The sequence below is a fragment of the Glycine soja genome, chromosome 18 (assembly GCF_004193775.1).
Source record: "Glycine soja cultivar W05 chromosome 18, ASM419377v2, whole genome shotgun sequence".
NCBI classification, from domain to species: Eukaryota; Viridiplantae; Streptophyta; class Magnoliopsida; order Fabales; family Fabaceae; genus Glycine; species Glycine soja.
Genome location: NC_041019.1, coordinates 15,188,779 through 15,208,975, shown reverse-complemented (window position 1 = coordinate 15,208,975; position 20,197 = coordinate 15,188,779). Strand labels below are relative to the sequence as shown.

The following is a 20,197-nucleotide window of genomic DNA, read 5'->3' as shown; positions in this document are numbered from 1 at the left end:
GAGGAGGGGAACTGGTTGGTTTAGCCATGTGCCTGTTAAAAAATAATATTAAAAGAAGTCAATTGAAAACTATATTTAGTTATGTAATTGAAATTATGAAAGCAAGTAAATATAAAATAAATTACATCATACAATGTTAATTAATTATCCTTCATCATGATCATTACGATTTGCATGGACATCGTCAACTTCTTCTTATCTGTTGACATTAGGTGATATTTGTGTGGAGAAAATAGTGAAACAAGTATGAAGGGAAATGTATTGTAACAAAATTTCATCAAATTTAAGAAAATATACTTAACATATACATATGAATCTATTATAAAAAAAATACTTTTCCCAAACTGTCACTGTCTGAATGGACAATTCAAGATTTAATACAACAATTAATTCAAATTGTTCAAAAGAATAATTGTATTGAACCTCAAATGAGAAACTAAGGTTCACTCATAATGAACATAACTTGTATATAAAACAATAGTTATTAATCACATAACACAAGTTATAAAAGCATTCATAACAAAAATAAATTATGAAAAATTTATGAAAAACATTCGTACCTGTGAAGATGGTCACTAATAATAACAATCAATGTCGTGATAATGATGCAAACAACAAAAGAAAAAGTTCCTACAAATTACAATTACAACTATAAAATGTTATTTGACGGGACTAAAATAAAAAAAAATATTTAAAGGACTAAAATAAAAATAAAACTCCTATTTTATAGGAACCAAAATGTTATTTAAGCCTAAAATAAATTAAGAAATTAGAAAATATTTTCATAAGGTGAACTGATTTTTATATAATTATTTTAATAATGATAAAGAATTCAAATAATTTGTATGAATTCTTAATTTTAACTTAATTATTCTTTTATACACTAAAAATTTGAAGAATAGGTTTGAAAGGTACATGGTTTGTGAGAATAAGTGCTATAGCATATTATTAGAGATAATGGAGAGAGAAAAAGAAAAGGAGATAATGGACTCTTAAATAATTGACTCTTAAAACTAGATATTCATTTAAATAATAATAAAATTCAAAAGATCGATGATTAAATAGTCCACTCTTAAAACAAAATTATTAATGTGTTTGTCTAATTTTTTTATCACATGATTATAAAGTTATGAACAGTTAATTTATAAAATTACAACCAATTAAAGAAAAGTTAATTTATAAAAGTATAACCAATAAAATAAAAAAGCTGGCAGCTAAAATCTTGAACGAATGGTTCACAGTTTACACACATGCACCCCTTTTATGGGTCTCATTTATGAAATCACTAGTCATTGCCTTACATTTACTCAAATATACGTCAATTCAAAAGAAACTCATGAACTGAAGGCAACTTCTAGTTGACTACTTGACTAAAAACAATCCCCCAATACATGCACACTGCTAAAGAGCCCGGGCGGTGAGATTAATCGAGTTAGAAGGCAAAGCATGTCCCAAAATTAAAAACAGTTTAAAAAATCATGGATTTTAAAACTATTTTTTTTTTCTCCAAAATCAGTTTTAAACATTGGTTTTAAAAGCAGAAAAGTGGAAATAATATGCCCTGTATTGGATTTTTACAAACCAGATTACTACAACAAAAAAAAAATCAACTGTTTAAATCAGGGCAAGCTTTCACGACATATACACCTGCCAATTCAATATATTCAAATACAAGGAAACTGAGCACACAAGTCAAAACACCGTATTTAGAATTTCTCATCCTTTTATACTATTTATTGTAAATTATAAATCAAAACGTAATAAATTGAAATATGAAAAGTGCACGCACTCCCACTCACAATAGATTGAAAAAACATGTAATAAAATGTTCCACAAAGTCCATATTAATTTCAGATGTACTTGTTGGTAGTTGGTTAGATAATAGTTGATAGTTGATAGTTTTAGAAAATTGTTTTAGAAAGAAGGCTATGTCATTGATTTCTTGGATTGATCCATTACAACATACCAATTGCCTATTTATAGGCTAAAGTTACCAACCTCTCAATGGTGGTGAATGTTTCTACATTTCTTTAGGTCTTTCTAGAGTTTTCATGATAGATTAGTATCATGATAGTTCTAGATTCTTCTATCTTACACATACACTTATAGTTCTAGATTGTTCTATCATATTCATACACATTATAGTTCTAGATTATTCTACCATATTCATACACACTATAGTTCTAGATTGTTCTACCATATTCATACATATTATATTTAAGAATATTCTAGAAATTTGTAGCAATTTCAACACTCTTCCTTGATGCAAATTTCTGTGACTCCAAGCATAGCTCGCAATTCTTCAAATCTTGGTCTCGGCAGAGCCTTCGTGAATATGTCTGCAATTTTATCTTCTGATAAAGTGATACTTGATTGCTATGTGTTTTGTTTTGCTATGATGAACTGGATTCTTCGCCATTGCAATTGCTGATTTGTTGTCCCGGTTGATTTTAGTAGGCTCATCTTGTTTTTCTCCCATGTCTTCAAGTATCCTACGAAGCCATATAGCTTGGCTCGTTGTTTCAGTAGCTGCCACGTACTCTGCTTCTGCTGTTTATTGTGCTACTGTAGCTTGCTTCTTCGACGCCCAAGAGAACATTCCCGATCCTAGTGGGAAAGCATAGCCAGATGTACTCTTCATGTCATCTGCCGAACCTGTCCAATCACTGTCGGTGTAGCCAAGTAATTCTGAGTTGGTTTCGGTAGTATACCATATACCGAACTCTTTTGTTCCTTGTAGATACCTCAAAATTCTTTTTCTTGCTCCAAAGTGTATTTGACTTGGGCTTTGCATGAATCTTGATAGAAGACTTGTAGCATACATTATGTCAGGCCGTGTAGCTGTCAAATATAGGAGGCTTCCAATTAGACTTCGGTATTTGGATGCATCAGCTTCTGGTGCTCCATCATTCTTCTGCAGTTTCTCATTTGTTATGAGTGGAGTAGCAATAGGTTTGCAACCATACATCTTGAATTTCTTAAGCAAGCCTTCTGTGTATTTCTTTTGCGAGATGAATATCCCTTCATTTCTCTGACTTACCTCTATGCCGAGGAAGTAACTCATCAAACCAAGGTCGGTCATCTCAAAGGTCTTCATCATGTCTTCTTTAAACTCCATCATCATCTTAGTATTGTTTCCCGTGTAGATAAGATCATCTACATATAGAGAGAGTAAAAGAGTGTATTGCCCTTGAGACTTGATGTAAAGTGTAGGCTCACTCTTGCTCCTCCTGAATCCTCGATCCATGAAATACTGATCGATTCTGCTATACCATGCTCGAGGTGCTTGCTTCAAACCGTAGAGTGCTTTTCTTAGTCTTAACACTTTGTTTTCTTTGCTTTCAGACACGAATCCTTGTGGCATCTCCACATAGATCTCTTCTTCAAGTACGCCGTTAAGGAAGGCGGATTTGACATCTAGTTGATGGATACTCCATCCTTTTTGTGACGCAAGAGCTATTAGAGCTCTTATGGTATCAAGACGAGCTACTGGTGCAAATTTCTCATTGTAGTCAATTCCGGGTTGCTGTGAGTAACCCTTAGCTACTAGCCTCGCCTTGTGTTTTTGTATGGTGCCATCAGGGTTGAGCTTTGTCTTATAGACCCACTTAACTCCAATGATATCTTTTCCATGGGGACGATTTACTAACTCCCATGTGTTGTTTTTCTTGATCATCTGTATCTCTTCTTCAATTGCCTTGACCTATACTTCCTGCTTTGACGCTTCTTCAAAGCTTCCAGGTTCAAGTATGGCCAAGTTACAGGTTTCATATATGTCCACCAAAGATCTTACTCGTCTTGGAGTAGACTCTGGTGATGATAGTTCTTGATCTTGTTGTTGTGGTGGAGGTGAAGGTGGTTCACCTGGGTCTTCTTCCTCAGCTTCTTCGTGAGGTAGTCGAGCGGGTATAAGAACGTTCTTCTCCACTTTTTCTTCATCCCAATTCCAAGAAGCGTACTCATCAACTTCAACATCTCGACTAATGACGAGTTTCTTAGTTTGCAAGTTGTAGACACGGTAGCCTTTAGAGATATTGCTATACCCAAGGAAGATACCTCGTATAGTCTTGTCTTCAAGCTTGTGCCTCTTCACGTCTGGAATATGAATGTAGCATATAGATCCAAAGACCCTTAGGTGCTTTGCTGATGGCTTCTTTCCGTTCCAAGCTTCAATTGGAGTCTTGTCTTTTATAGACTTAGTTGGACATCTGTTGAGTATGTAAACAGCAGTGTAGACTGCTTCAGCCTAGAATGTGTTAGGTAGTCTCTTCTCCTTGAGCATCGATCTAGCCATCTCCATAACTATGCGATTCTTTCTCTCGGACACTCCATTTTGTTGAGGAGAATATGCGACTGTAAGTTGTCGCTCAATGCCTTCATCCTCACAAAATCTTTCAAACTCGCGAGAGGTGTACTCTTTGTCGCGATCACTTCTTAGTACTTTTATCCATTTTCCACTTTGATTTTCAGCAAGGGCCTTGAACTTTTTGAATACTCCAAAGACTTCTGATTCTTCTTTTAGAAAATATACCCATGTCATTCTAGAGAAGTCATCAATGAAGAGTATGAAGTACCTGTTGTTCTCATGTGATGGCATCCTCATTGGTCCACAAACGTCAGTATGTATCAGCTCCTATAGATCTTTCGCTTTCCATGCTCCGCTTGTTGAGAAAGGAAATCGGTGTTGCTTACCAAGGAGACATCCTTCACACACTTCATTGTTCTCTTTTATGCTTGGAAGATCTCTCATCATGTTCTTCTCATGTAACAACTTCAAGGCATGTGTGTTGAAGTGGCCAAATCTTCGATGCCATAGCCATGAATCATCAACTTGTACCTTCATGGCAATGTTTGTTGCATATTTTAAATTTAGAGGGAAGCTTCTATTGCTCTTATTCATCTTTACTTGGGCTATCTCAGACCTTTTATTTTTGTTGTCTAAGATTTTGCATACACCTCCTTCAAAGTGAAGTGTGTAGCCTCTCTCCATCATTTGGCCAATGCTTAGAAGATTTTCTTTTAGGCTGGGAACTAGTAAGACATCATGGATGAGTCGCGTACCTTTATTTGTCTCCACCATGACAGTGCCTTTGCCTTTTGATTCAACCACACTTCTATTTCCCAGTCGACCTTTGACTTTGACAGACTCATCAATACATTTGAAAATAGTCTCATCCTTGGCCATGTGATTGCTACATCCACTATCCAAGTACCAGCTTCCTCCCTTTTCTTTTATTGAGTCTTGAGTGGCGTAGAATGTACATTGTTCTTGATCATGCTCCTTTGTGATATGCTTGATGCCTATTTTTGTTGCGACAATTTTTCTCTACGTGCCCGAACTTCTTGCAATGGTTGCATTGTGGCATATTACAGAACCAACAATTTTTCTCTGCGTGGCCTTGCCTTTTGCATATATTGCATGGAGGATTTTTATCTGTTTCGCTCTTAAGGAAATTCCTAGAACCTTCTCTTCTTCTGGAAGTTTCTCCATAAATTTTCTTTCCTCTATTTTCTTTGTTTTGGGGCTGAAATTTAAACTTTGACTGGAAGGCATTTTCAATTGTATCTTCTTTATGCCTATACAGTCTTTGCTCATATGCTTCAAGAGAGCCCACAAGTTCTGTCTCTGATAGAGTGGACAGATCTTTGGTTTCCTCAATCGTTGTCACGATTGGGTCAAACTTTTGGGGCATAGTAATTATAATTTTCTCAACAATTTTCTTGTCAAGAATATCTTCCCCAAAAGCTCTCATTTGACTAACTATTTCTTTAACTTTAGAATAGTAATCTTTAACTGTCTCAGACTCCTTCATCTTCAATAGTTCAAAATCTCTTATTAGAGATTGATGTTTAACGGCACGTACCTTAACACTTCCTTGAAACTCCTCCTGTAATGTGTTCCACGCTTCTTTGGCAGTCTTAGCTCCCATAATTCTTGGGAAAATTGGATCCGTCACCGCTTGTTGCAAGGTGAACAACGCCTTTGAATTTTTCTGTTTATTTTTCTTCAACTCTTTTTCTTGAGATGCATTAAGAGCTGAAGTATTTGCGGGAATGGTGAAGCCTTCTTCTACTATGTCCCATAAATCTTGAGATGAAAAATATGTTTCCATTTTAACACGCCAGAAATCATAATTTTCACCATTGAAGATAGGGACAGAAATAGTTGACGATTCAGTAGTGTTATCCATAGCTTAGAAAAAAATATTATTAAAGTGGGTTAATAGTACAAAGGAAATTTTTGAAGTAGTTGGGAGGATTTTGGAATGGTAGGTAGGTAATATAACTACGCCCAATGTATGACCGAACGTAGCTCTGATGCCACTGTTGGTAGTTGGTTAGATGATAGTTGATAGTTGATAGTTTTAGAGAATTGTTTCAGAAAGAAGGCTATGTCATTGATTTCTTGGATTGATCCATTACAACATACCAATTTCCTATTTATAGGCTCAAGTCACCAACCTCTCAATGGTGGTGAATGTTTCTACATTACTTTAGGTCTTTCTAGAGTTTTCATGATAGATTAGTATCATGATAGTTCTAGATTCTTCTATCTTATACATACACTTATAGTTCTAGATTGTTCTACCATATTCATACACATTATAGTTCTAGATTGTTCTACCATATTCATACACACTATAGTTCTAGATTGTTCTACCATATTCATACATATTATATTTAAGAATATTCTAGAAATTTGTAGCAATTTCAACAGTACTATGTACATGGTCTTCAAATCTTAAGAAGGTGATTAACAGAACATATTTGGTCAACTTCGTGAATGCTCTTCCAAAACTTACAACAATAAGGAGATAATAGAAAGCAACCAAAAGTCGAATACAAGTTCTAATTTGTAAATATATATTCCCATAATCAGTTCGTTTGACCCTACCAAATTAACAGTGCACAAAACCCTCAACCAATAGTACCAGTCTCCACCTACCACACTAACTCCGGAAGAAGATCTACAATAAAAGTTAATGGCTAATTCGGGAGGCTAACCTTTCGTGACTAACGGTGTAGAGGCCGTGGAGAGTGAGACTCAAGAAATGCCGCCGCGGAGAGTGGGAATGAGGATTTGAGGTTAAGGGTGGGAGTGAGACTTGAGAAGTGCTTCCGCGGAGAGTGACAGTGACAGTTAGAGCCGAGAGCTGAGAGTGATGATTTGAGGTGGAGAATTCTAACGCCGCAGAGAGAGAGAGAGAGAGAGAGTGAGAGTCATAATGAGCGCGAAAACAAATTCTAAATAGGACAAACACGACAACATCAACTTTTTATGTAAAACTAATGTTAAGCTACATTAACATAGGTTTTCAAAAATCAATCTTAACAATTCTATAATAACATCAGTTTTTAAAAAAATCAATATTAACCAATTCATGTTAACATTAAGTTTTCTTTTAAAAAAAACTATACTAACGAGTTCCTGTTATTTATAAATATATCACCATATTTTTATTAACTTTAATTTTTAAAAAAATCGATGTTAACGTAGCAATGCTAAAATCATTTTTCTAGTAGTGATTAATGATAATTATAATTAAAGATAATAAAAATAATAGATAAAGAAAGATCGGTTAAACAAATTTAAAATTACGTACAATTTTTATATAAGGATAGCCAATTCCTTCTCTTAAAATCACACACATAAACAGTCTCTCTTGGTATTAATGGATTGCTCAAGAATTAAAAAAAATGGAGAAATTCTTTTGATGTAATTAGTAAAGAAGAAAAATAACGAAGAACACAAATTTCTTACTTCGAGTAGGAATGAAACTATGTTATTCCTAAAGTACAAATGAATAAGTGTGTGTAGCCTTCACATTTTAAAATTCGGCCAAAGTATTTTAATCGAAGAAATTGACATTAACTTTCACTTTTTCTATCTCCCTGAATGATGACATGCGTTAGTTGTATATATTGGGATGAAGATGTATGTGTGTATATTTAATATTCAGTTCAAGATTGAGTTATTATTAATTCTTTAATTTTACACTTTTAAGGAAGTTGATATTTGAACTGTAGTATACCTGATTGAGAGGAGAAATATATATATATATATATATATATATATATATATATATATATATATATATATATATATATATATATATAAATTGTATGTACATATATGTGAATTAGCTAATGAGTAGAGTGTCTCTCTGTCATTGTGCATGAATGAGTACATTGATATTTGTATATTTGTGTATTTAAGTATGATTGTGAATGATGTACTGCTTATATAATAAATTAATAATTTTGAATTATATGATAGATACCTTCATTTGAGATTGGAAAGAGATCCTGGATACCTCCGTTTGTGATGGGGAAGTTAGTAGGACGCTATTGCATGAAATATGAGCTATGAGCTCATAGACCCTTTGAAGAATCTAATATCCATATTAGCTAGTTATGGAAACCAAAGAATTGAGTTTTATGATTTTGAGAATTACCAAATTGTGTTGGTTATATTTATTTGAATGCGATGAGGTGTTGCTATTTATTTAAATATTTTATTTATTCAAAATATCATGAATTGTGATTAATATGATTTTTATTGTTGTGTGTATATATATAATCTTATTTTAAATTCATTGCGGATACCATGATTAATTTTCTGAATTACTATGTCGGCGGAGAAAAATACTATTTGTGAACTCTCGTTAGCTGTTTTATTCACTGGAATTATCATCTCACCATAAGTGTTTCAGAGCACGAGGAACAAGTTGTTGAGTTTGAAAAAACTTGAAGACATAATTTTCTTAGTTACATTTATTTTAACTTGGTTAGTAGTTCAGAATAAGACATCGGGTACGATCACTTTCGTTATATTTTTAGCATTCAATTAGTTTAGATACCTATATTTTAAAGATAATATTTTTACTTATATAAAACCTTATTTATTTGATTTTATTTATTATACATGAAGTATTTTCATACTGATATAATTTTAAAATATTATATTCTTTTAGTATGAGTTGTTATTTTAATGAAAGGTGTTACAAAGATAAACACATATGATCACAAGAATTTTCTCTTCTTTTTTATCCATGAACGTTAATTGTTAATTTTTACAATGCTAGTGGAGGAATTTAAACCAACGATTTTTTTTTTTCTTTCAACCCTTAAAATTTTCCTTTCACTCACTAAGTCAACCTTATAATGACAATAATTCTAAAGGTTTCATGCATACATGCATGTTCAGGGAAACCATATTTCTCTTATAATCAAATCAACTAGGAATCAGAATAATTAATTCACGAGCCCTACAGTGCTAAATTAAACAGCTACGGAAAAAAAAAAAAGGAAAAAGAGAGACTTATTTAATATAGTGTGACTTTACCTAAGAACGGAGGGGATTTGAATATTATCTGTAAATTTTGGAATTATTCCACCATCTGAACGCAAAATTATCTGTATAGCCAATGGGCCCAATACAAAGGTTAAACAAAATATTCAAATCTGCTTAGCTTTTACTCTATGGACAGATGTTAATAGAAAGGTATTTTGCTTTTGGTGTTTACTTTTATTCTATACTAACATTTATTGAGATGTGAAGGGGAGTTAAAAAGTAGCTAATAATATCAAAATTAAATTTCCGACATGAGCTGCCCTGTTGCCAGTGCGGAAGCTCAAAACTGATAACTATCAAAGAAACAAGCTCATGAATAATCAGATAACAAGTAACTAATTCCTGAATATTATGATCACTTTACCGCTGATATCTATAAAAAAATATTAATTTTCCAGCATATATGCTTCTTACATTTGACTGCTACTTTAATTTATCATTCATAAGAGTGAAGAATGGTGGAAGAAATTTAGGAAAACACTTAACAAGAGCAAATAGAAGATGTTAGAATTGCAAAGAGATTGGTAAATTGGCACGTTGCTTCCATGAACTCGGAATCAATAATTATTATATTAACCATGACTGACAAGGCACGCTCTAATGAGCAAAGCTCCAAAGTTAATTTTGAAGAGATTAAAACATAGGAACTTTATAAAAGCAGTTCTTCCCCAGCAGTGCTTGGCACAGAAGCAGTCTAAATCTTTAACCACCTTAAAACATTTATTGCCCTTTTCACAATGGAATTGAAATCAGCAATCTCAGTCACATTCTTGTGCCTAGTCTTGTTAGCACTAGCAAATGGTTCTTATGCTGGAACAATTACAGTCTACTGGGGCCAGAATGGCAACGAGGGCACGCTGGCCGAGGCTTGTGCCACAGGCAACTATGATTATGTGATCATAGCCTTTTTGCCAACCTTTGGCAAAGGCCAAACTCCCATGATTAATCTTGCTGGTCACTGTGACCCTCATAGTAATAATGGGTGCACTGGCTTAAGTTCAGACATCAAATCTTGTCAAGCCAAAGGCATCAAGGTATTGCTCTCTTTGAGAGGAGATGTTGGAAGCCCCTCAATTGATCCAAGCCAAGCAGCCACTTATCTTTGGAACAACTTCCTTGGGGGACACTCATTGACTCGTCCTCTTGGCCCCGCCGTTCTTGATGGCATTGACTTTGACATTGAAGGTGGATCAAACAAACACTGGGGTGACCTTGCCAGGCTCCTAAAAGGGTATGGCATGGCCAAACAAAGCAAGAAAGTGTACATAACTGCAGCACCTCAGTGCCCATTTCCAGATGCTTGGATTGGAAATGCTCTCACAACAGGCCTTTTTGACTTTGTTTGGGTCCAATTCTACAACAACCCTCCTTGCCAATACAATTCTGGGGCAATTAGTAACCTTGAAGATGCATGGAAGCAATGGATCACAAGTATCCCTGCCAACAAGATATTCTTGGGGTTACCAGCTTCTCCACTGGCAGCAGGAAGTGGCTTCATTCCTGCAGCTGATCTTACATCCAAGGTGCTTCCAGCCATTAAGGGTTCTTCTAAATATGGAGGTGTTATGCTGTGGTCAAGGTATTATGATGTTCAGAGTGGTTACAGTTCTTCTATTAAGAGCTATGTTTGAAATCCAATGATTCCTGTAACTACTGAATTATATATGTATGGATTGTTAAACTAAGTTACTGATCTAAACATACTCTCAGTCCAAAAAATACATTCAAAATAAAATAAGGGGAAGCATAATCGGATAGGGTGTACATCTAGTCATTGCAATTAAAGCGAATACGTTTGCACTCAGACTCATTCAGTTTCGTTTTTCTAAACCTTCACTAACTCATTAAGTTTCGTTTTTCTAAACCTTCACTAACTTAAATTTGATGTTGTTTTGTTTCTAAAGGGAGGAGCATGCTTAGTGATACTAAACAAAGAGCACGTTCAATTTATAGATCTCTAACCATCACAGAGATGGGCATGAGAGTCTAAATTAAATGTCCAGCTAAAATTATGGGTTGTATATGACTGCAAAAATGGACAATAATCAGACATTGATTTCTTTTCCACATTCAATTCCAGACAATGAGGGTTAATGCTTAGTTGTTTCAGAAATCTTATCATTTCCTCTGGAATTGAATGTAAAACAAACAATAAGAAAAAAAAGCTTTCAATGAATTGCATAACAGAAAATTCTAACAAGGATGTCAATGAGATTTTGAAATCAAGATGAAACTTTCCTTTCGTCCAGATAGTCACGCTGTGAGCAAAACGATTCTAAATTATTCTCTGGGCCGTAGATTGAAAGACACCTACGATTTCTAACCTAGGACAAGAAAAATATACCTCTAACCTTACCCTGCCAACATATGCAAACAAATTTTAAGATGTTCTATTCTAGATTCGCTATTGGATTATTCATATTTGTTCATGCTTTAGATGTCTATTCCTATGTAGTATATTCAGCAGAGTCGATTTTATATAATCTGATTTATTGCTAAAACGATGAATTGTTTTAGTGGTATACTAACTTAGTAGTATGATGTATATTATATTTTCATATACATGCATTAAATTTAAATTTGCGTTTTTATAAAACATTGTACTTCATAAAAATATATGCTGGGAATTTATTTCATATTTAATATATTTTCATATACTCTGTATCATAGAAAGACCCATAGATCTGGTGGAACCCATCAGTGTAATTCACTAGACTCATGAATCTTTCTCTTTCCGACCATCGAACCTCTCTAAGGAGAGAATATTTTTCCATCCTCAATTGACAAATCTCCCACTTGGTCAAACCTTAGAGCAACATCCCTCCCAAGTGTAGTGGAGGTCACTCCTCCCAAGCCATAGGCCTTCTTGACTACTTATTGACCTCATCCTGAGTAGTTTTTGATACACATTTATTTTATCGTCCATGCTCCTCACCGCATCATCTAAGTTCAGCTATGAGACTTTTCACATTGCTATGCTGCAAGAGCTTTAACTTACCATTTTCCTTTAAAGATGGTACGCCGGCTATGCTACAAGAGCATTAAGCTCTTTTATTTTAGTGCACTGAACAATAAATATTGTGAAAACACCAATATCTAGCAAAACATACACCAGAAAATTAACCAAGCACAAATGTCAATCCTCCTTCTTAACCCAAATGGCTTGCACTTGAGCTGCCACATAATGGTTGTTCATATAGGACAAATCAGTAAATTGATGACTCGAGGTATTCTTTATCTCTTCTCATTTTTTCATCTACAAGATTATCAATTATTATCTGATAATTTGCATCGGAATAACCATAGATTTACATTGTACTAAAGAAAGTGTGAAGATAAAGCATACCTCGAGTCATCAATTTTTATGGAGGGTTCTCAATCCTCAATTACACATCACTAGTTTTTAAGAACCGTGCTCATTTTCGGACAAATTTTTATGTAAGAACAAATTTGTAACCTTCAGCAACTAGGTCCAAGATCTTTCAACTTCAAACTCCCTCATTAGCCAAACAACAAAATGTGTTTTCCTGTGATCATGAGAAAGACACAGGCAACCTTTCAAAACCCGAAGACAAGGCTCACATTTGGGAATAGAGAAGAGCATCGGGCATCAACAAATATATATATGTCTCGTTCCTCTTATCATATGAAAAAATTACTAACTTATCGATATTTACAGTTTTCCGTGTATAAGAAAATCTCAAACTGCGTAGTGCCAACCAGTTGACAGTGCAACCCACAAACTGCCTATTAGGGGGTCCCAGTGTGGGAAAAACCGGGCATGTTATAACATTTTTCCAACAAGTGTTACCCAAGTAATCAACTCTTACTTTAAGATATATTTGATTTAAAATATGAAAAAAAATTATTGTAAAAAATTTAATAAATTAATAAGTTTAATAAATTGTTATTAATATGTTTTTAATCTAATTTAATTTAAAAGATAAAAAATATAAAAATTTTAATGAAATAATATTTTTGTTAAATTTACAAAAATTAAACTGAATTAAATTATAAAATATTGATTTGATTTGTTTTAAATTTTATTTTAAATGCCAATCGAATCAAATAATGCATGTTTGATTCAAGTGAGTTTATAATAAAAAATCAAATCAAACCTGGTCGGAAACAAACCTAATGATAACCTTTAAAGGTGTAACTTAACGGATGTAGGATGGAAGATGAGGGAATTCCAAGTCTTAGATACCCATCTGAATAGCATGAGAGTCTTTAACGGCAGCCATGACAGAATTTCCACAATAAGTTCCACAGGAAGTACTATAACAGGAGGGAACAATTGCTTAGTCAAACGCCTACTTCTCGTGGAATGGCAGCAGCAAAACAGTTGCATATGGCCAGGGATTTAAAACGCGAGAAACAGCGTCCCACACTCTGACGAAGGAAACCATAAGTTTTCTCTTGAGCGTCCCAGCCATTGTGCAGAACAATAGTGACAAGAGTTTAATATGCGAGACATTCAATTTTTCGTAAATAAATTAAAAATATTTTTTAGTAATAATAATAATAATAATAATAATAATAATAATAATAATAATAATAATATAGAAAATGATGAATTTTTTATAAATAAATAAAGAGAAATAATTTTATTAAAATAATAATTTAAAGGAAAATAAAAATAATATTTGATTTATTCATTTAATAGGAAATAAAATAGAATTCTTTTTTATAATAATAAAAATAAATAAATAGAATAAATAATAAATTGTGAGTACCCTAGTTATAAATAGAGACATCTTAGGTCAATTTTCTATGTTTCATCTTTTTCTCAATTTCATTTTCCGTGCTCCTCATCTCAAAACTCTCTTTTTCTCGTATATCACCAAACCTGTCTCAGAAAAACGACGATCTCGGAGTCATTCATCGTTGGATCGTCGTGAAATTTCAGAACCACGTTTGGAACTCATTTCCAAACATTCTTACCATTGGAAATTACGAAAACATGTCGAAGCTGAGAGAAATACTCTTTGCATCGTAGTTTTTTTCTTTTCCAGTAGAAACCCAAAACTGTCTCAGTAAAACTATGTTCCCGGACTCGTTAACGGTTGGATTGTCGTGAAATTTTGATATGTGATTCACGACTCATTTCCGCACATCTTCACATTGGGATTGCAAAATAATGTCTGTGGAGGGAGAAATACTCATCGCGCATAGACGGTGGAATGGAGGTTTCAATCCCTTCTCCTCTCTAACGTTTGGAAATCCTATCAGAACAATCAGAGGAAATGCTTGAGGAATCTCAGGAAACTGTTAGAGATGCCGCTATCACTCTCAGAATACACACGTGAGCCTGCTTAGAGGTAAGAGATGAGTTTATCGCAATTGGGGTTATAATGAACATGTGTAGGGGTTCTTAAAGAATCAAATTGAGATTTATTTTGGGATGTTTATTGTATTGAAATTCTTCTTGTATGATTATGTGAAATTGTTTGAGGGATTTTACTCCCCGTGGATTGAGAAATAATTTTGTATAATTTTGTTGTGTTTTGAATAAGATTAGCATAATAAATAGTTATATTGAGATTATGAAATTATGATTGAAATTGTATATAAGTGATAAATTCAATATATAATGAATTGTAGAATAATATATTACTTTGAGATTATAATATTGTTATGGAAATTGAGTATAAGTGCAAAGTTGAATGTGTTAAATTGCGAGATACACATAAACATAAGATGATTGATTGTGACATAATAAGATGTGAAGTTGTGAACATGAGTTTTATTTGTGAATAAGTGTGTGGTTAACACTTGATGTGACATTACTTGTGTTGTGAGTTGTGAATTATACAATAACTCGACCAATGTTTATCTTGAAAAAAATGTTGATGCCCAGTGTTAAAGAGAAAGTGTAAGTTCCTAGTTAGGAACCAGTGTTAAATTGTAGTACAATGTGCTAAACATATTAAAAACATGAGTATGAGGTTATGAGTATTGTATAATTCATGAGCAGTCTGCTTGTAAAAATTATTTTAGGAGTTGGACCTGAATCAGGAAGGTGAGGCTCTAACGGATTCTTCGGAGTCTAAGCCTTAGGGGTAATCATATTCGTTTTGAGTACTCATTTAAGCCTATGTTGATCCCATATGGTTGGAGTATTCTCGTAAAACGAGGTGATCCTGATTGGTCACCTTATGATTTTATTTAGTGAGAGTGACCTGACATACCCATTATGTGGTGTGTCTTGTTATGTACTCTTAAGTGCCCCAGGTGATTTTTCATTGACATGGTACCGCATTGCATGTAGGCTCGAGACTTAGTATAATTGTTGCATAATGCTTGCTAATTGTTTATTATGAAATTGATGAGTGTCATTGCATTTTGACTCGAGTGTGTGATTCATGTGTAATATGATTAGTGATTGAAAAAAATGAATTTTAAAGATAAAGTGGTGAAGTAATGTGGGTTGTATTAAGTTGAGTTATGTTATAAATATTTACCTAATTTATTTTGATTACGTCTTGTTTATTTGTTTTGTTATTTTTATTTGTGTGATAACTCACTTCTTGTGTGTTATTTGTGTTTGGGTCTTGTGATAATTTCGAACCTTGTGTTCGTGGGAGCATATGACTGGGTAGATGACTTTAAAAAACCTCGTGTCAGAGGACGTTGGAACACAATGCTCTGATAGGATGTGATTAGTTTTTATTTTAATTGTATGATGTTATTTTATTTTATCTCACTGATTTAACAAAATATTTTTTTTGCAAATTTTGACGGCCTTGTTTTGAACTGAATATATTTTTAGTAAGTCTTATTTGATAATAGTGAAGTGAATGTGAACCTTTTATGTACATAAATTTGTTGATCAATATTTTTATATATGTTTTATTTGTTTATATGTATGCCCGGGACAGAGGGTGTCACAAATCTCAGAAAACATGTTTCCTTACAATCAAAAATTTATTTGGCTAATCAATAAAAAATTCTAGATAATTTTATTGGGAATAAAACATTTATACATATTTTTATTAATTATTTTAATTATTTATCTCGATATATAATTTAATAAAAAATAACAAGTCATTGTTATCGAAAAAAATAAAATTTTTACCTTTCCCATCAACTTTTTTTTTTATATAGAAACTGATTAAACTATATTCACGAGAAATATCTTTCCCAAACAAATATTATTTCGGAAGAATGTTATTTTTTAAATATCTCCCGAATATAGAAAACTAGATTTAAATATTATTTATAAATTTTCCAACCTACGATTTCCAAAAGAAAACTTCTCTAGTACCAAAAATCCTAGTATACATTAGCACTGGCTGTTGTACGTACCTACTTTTCAAATTTCCAAATGGTTTGTTACTAATTACTAGGTAAATCGATATCATATATAAATATTCTGAAAAAAATTTGACGATAGATAAAGATTTTGAATATTTGAAAATTCAAATTAATTACATTTAATATATATTCTAGTTCAAACTAACTGACAACACTAATACATATAACTATTGAAACTTACAACATATTTAAGTTGAAAAATCTTGTAAGATTATATATTGATCAAATAACATAAATTGATGTGAGTATTTGGAATTATAGATTATAATAAAAAATAATGATGATGAGGATTGCAGAATGGTTGGCAGTTAAGGTGATATTTAGTTAATATTAATGTTAGTTGAATGAGAAGAAGATCAATTCAATTGAATGTGTAGTTCATTAATCTTCAATATTTACTTGACATTAATGTTAGTTAAACATGGATAAGGTTAATATGGCGACCAATGTTAACTAAACTAGTAGAAGATCATTTTGGCTACGCTCAATATTAGCTCACTGTCGTGTTAGTTGAACATGAATAAGGTCATCTTGACTATTTACCACATTAATTAGTCAAATGACATATTTGGACTAACATTAAACATAAGGACATTAATTGAATTAAGTCAGATTTGATTTAATAAAGATATCATGATATTTAAATGGCTTGTAGCGGTTAAAATTAATTAATGATAGTGTTCCCTAAAAAATAAAAAGTGGTTGCCATATTCTTTAACTGGACTAGTGTTGAGTTCAACTATAGAATTAACTGAATCAGCATAAGACTAGCCAAATGACCACCAAAGCTAGTTGTATGACTCCCAAACCACATTCTAGCACATTATCAATTAGAAAGATGCGGTCCAGTTGGCGATTTGAGTTTGTAGCCTATAAATAGATCTTGTATTTCAAATTTTAAGGACACAATCAATTAAACATAAGTCTATTTTATGCTGAACTTATTTTATCACTTTTCTTTGCTGTTTCTACCATTTGTTATCTTCATGTAAACCTTTCCTTTACTTCTCTTCTTTATTGCATTCCTTTAGCGTTTTCCCATGTAACCTTTCACGCAAAATCCTATCCTTTTCATTTCTTCTCTGTTCACTTACATCAAGCACTTTCCAAAGTAGTAGCTTGGGAACTCATAGCCAAGGAGTAAATTTTTTCTTCTTGACATAAATCATTTGATCATTATTTAGAATTGCCTTGAAATAAGGTTGACCGAAACATATTTTGACTAACTTTATGTTTTTACGCAACAAAGAATAAATAAATAAATAAATTCAACTGCAGTAGCTAGGCATGTATTTTTTTTTTCATCCTTCGAACAATATAGTTTTCAAAAAAGGATGTGTGAAACCAAAAAGAAAAGGACCAAAATCATATGTTAGGACCGTTACATAAACATACTTATAAATATCTTTAAAAAGATTAAAAAGTAAAAAGTAATAATCCGATTCAGAACCAATTTAATTTTTAATTAGTTTTAAACTGATTCTAAGAGTCGGAACAATTTAACCGAACCAATTTTGTTAAAACAATTTAGTTAACTTAATTGGTTTTATAAAACAATACACTTCTTTTTTCTTGAACTAGTTCGGTTACAATCCAGTTCGATTCGAAGCGGTTTTTGCCATCACCCTATGCTCATGTAAATCATATTTCCCTCATAAATCAAAATCATATGAACTAGGAACTAGAATTGGAAGTCACAACCACACTGCTAAATTAAACAGCTAGGGAACAAAAAAGGAGAGGGAAAGGGAGAGGGAGAGAGAGAGCTGTCAGTTATTGAATATAATGTATTATGACTTTGGCTAAGAGAGGAAGGATTTGAATAGTATCCCTAATTTTGGAATTATTCGACCATCTGAATGCAAAATTATTGATACAGACAACATAAAAGGTTGAACAAAATAGCGATATCTGCTTATGTTTTATTATGGACAGATATTTTATTAGAAAGCAATTTTCCTTTTGATATTTCTTTTTTCTATATTGTCTTCAGTTTTTAAAGTGAATGGGAAAAAAACTAGCTAATAATATCAAAATTAAATTTCCAACATGAGTTGCTACATGTGTGTTTCTCTTGTCAGTTGTCAAGATATGTTCCAGCCTTGTTGTCAGTGCAGAAGCTCAAAACTGATGACTATCAAAAAAACAAGTTCATGAATATCAATAAGCTCTCACATAACAACTAACTAACTAATTCCTGAATGGTATGATCACTTCTCCACTGATGTCTATAAAAAAATATCAATTTGCCAGCATGCTTCATTCATTTGACTTCTATTTTAATTTATCATTCTTAGAAGTGGAGGATAGTGGAAGAAATTTTGGAAAGCACTGAACAAGAGCAAATAGAAGATGTTAGAATTGCCAAGATATTTGTAAATATGAACATTGCTTTCATGAAGTCAGCATTATCTATTATTATATTAAACAGGTCTGACAAGGCACGCTCTAATTAATGAGCAAAGCCCAAAAGTTGATTTTGGAGGTATTTAAACATATAAACTTTATAAGCCATTCTCCCCAAGCAGTGCTTGGCATAGAAGCAGCCTGAGAAATCCTTAGATATTGCCCCCTACACAATGGCAATGAAATCAGCAATCACAGTCACATTCTTATCCTTAGTCTCTTTAGCACTAGCAAGTGATTCTGATGGTGGCATAATTGCAATCTATTGGGGCCAGAAAGATAACGAGGGCACGCTGGCCGAGGTTTGTGCCACAGGGAACTATGATTATGTGATCATAGCCTTTCTGCCAACCTTTGGAAATGGCCAAACTCCCATGATTTATCTTGCTGATCACTGTGACCCTTATAGTAATGGGTGCACTGGCTTAAGCTCAGACATCAAATCTTGTCAAGACAAAGGCATCAAGGTATTGCTTTCTTTGGTAGGAGGTGTTGGAAGCTACTCAGATACTAATTCCACTCAGGATGCATGTCAAGTAGCCGCTTACCTTTGGAACAACTTCTTGGGGGGACAGTCATCGTCTCGCCCTCTTGGCCCTGCTGTCCTTGATGGCTTTGATTTTGGTATTGTTTATGACATTGAAGGTGGACCAAAGCAGTACTGGCGTGATCTTGCCAAGTTCCTTAAATGGTATAACCCTAAAGTATACATAACTGTAGCACCTCAGTGCCCATTTCCTGATGTTTGGATAGGAAATTCCCTTACAACTGGCCTTTTTGACTTTGTTTGGTTCCCAATTCTACAATAGCCCTCCTTGCCAATACAGTTCTGGTGAAATTAGCAACCTTGAAGATTCATGGAAACAATAATGGAGCACAAGTGTCCCTGCCAACAAGATACATATGCAGATTTATAGAGCTTTTTTGACATATTTTAATGTATTAACATGGCGAATATAGTGAGAAAATTACTTGGAAGTTCCAACAGTATGTATAGTGTTCACAAATATTGGCAAGAGGACTAAACTGTGCAAGTATCAATGAGTATTTGTATCGTATATATCCACAAGGATTTAAGCAATATCAAGCGCAATTAACATGATTTGTTAACTAAAGCCG

General features: G+C 33.2%; 1 protein-coding gene and 1 pseudogene across 2 annotated transcripts; both read left to right on the top strand.

Moving 5' to 3' along the window:
• Window positions 1-2,992: 2,992 nt before the first annotated feature.
• On the top strand, window positions 2,993-11,054 carry LOC114396000 (acidic endochitinase-like). Of its 2 annotated transcripts, XM_028357892.1 has the most exons (3): window positions 2,993-3,140; window positions 3,590-3,593; window positions 10,136-11,054. In XM_028357892.1, exons 1-3 carry the CDS (start codon window positions 3,099-3,101, stop codon window positions 10,984-10,986), a joined length of 897 nt encoding a protein of 298 aa, XP_028213693.1. In that variant the 5' UTR covers window positions 2,993-3,098; the 3' UTR covers window positions 10,987-11,054. The 2 variants fall into 2 exon arrangements, with proteins under 2 accessions (XP_028213693.1, XP_028213692.1); XM_028357891.1 differs by lacking the exons at window positions 2,993-3,140; window positions 3,590-3,593 and having other exon boundaries at window positions 10,056-11,054.
• An 8,034-nt stretch (window positions 11,055-19,088) lies between these two features.
• On the top strand, window positions 19,089-20,180 carry LOC114395703 (annotated as a pseudogene).
• Window positions 20,181-20,197: the final 17 nt, after the last annotated feature.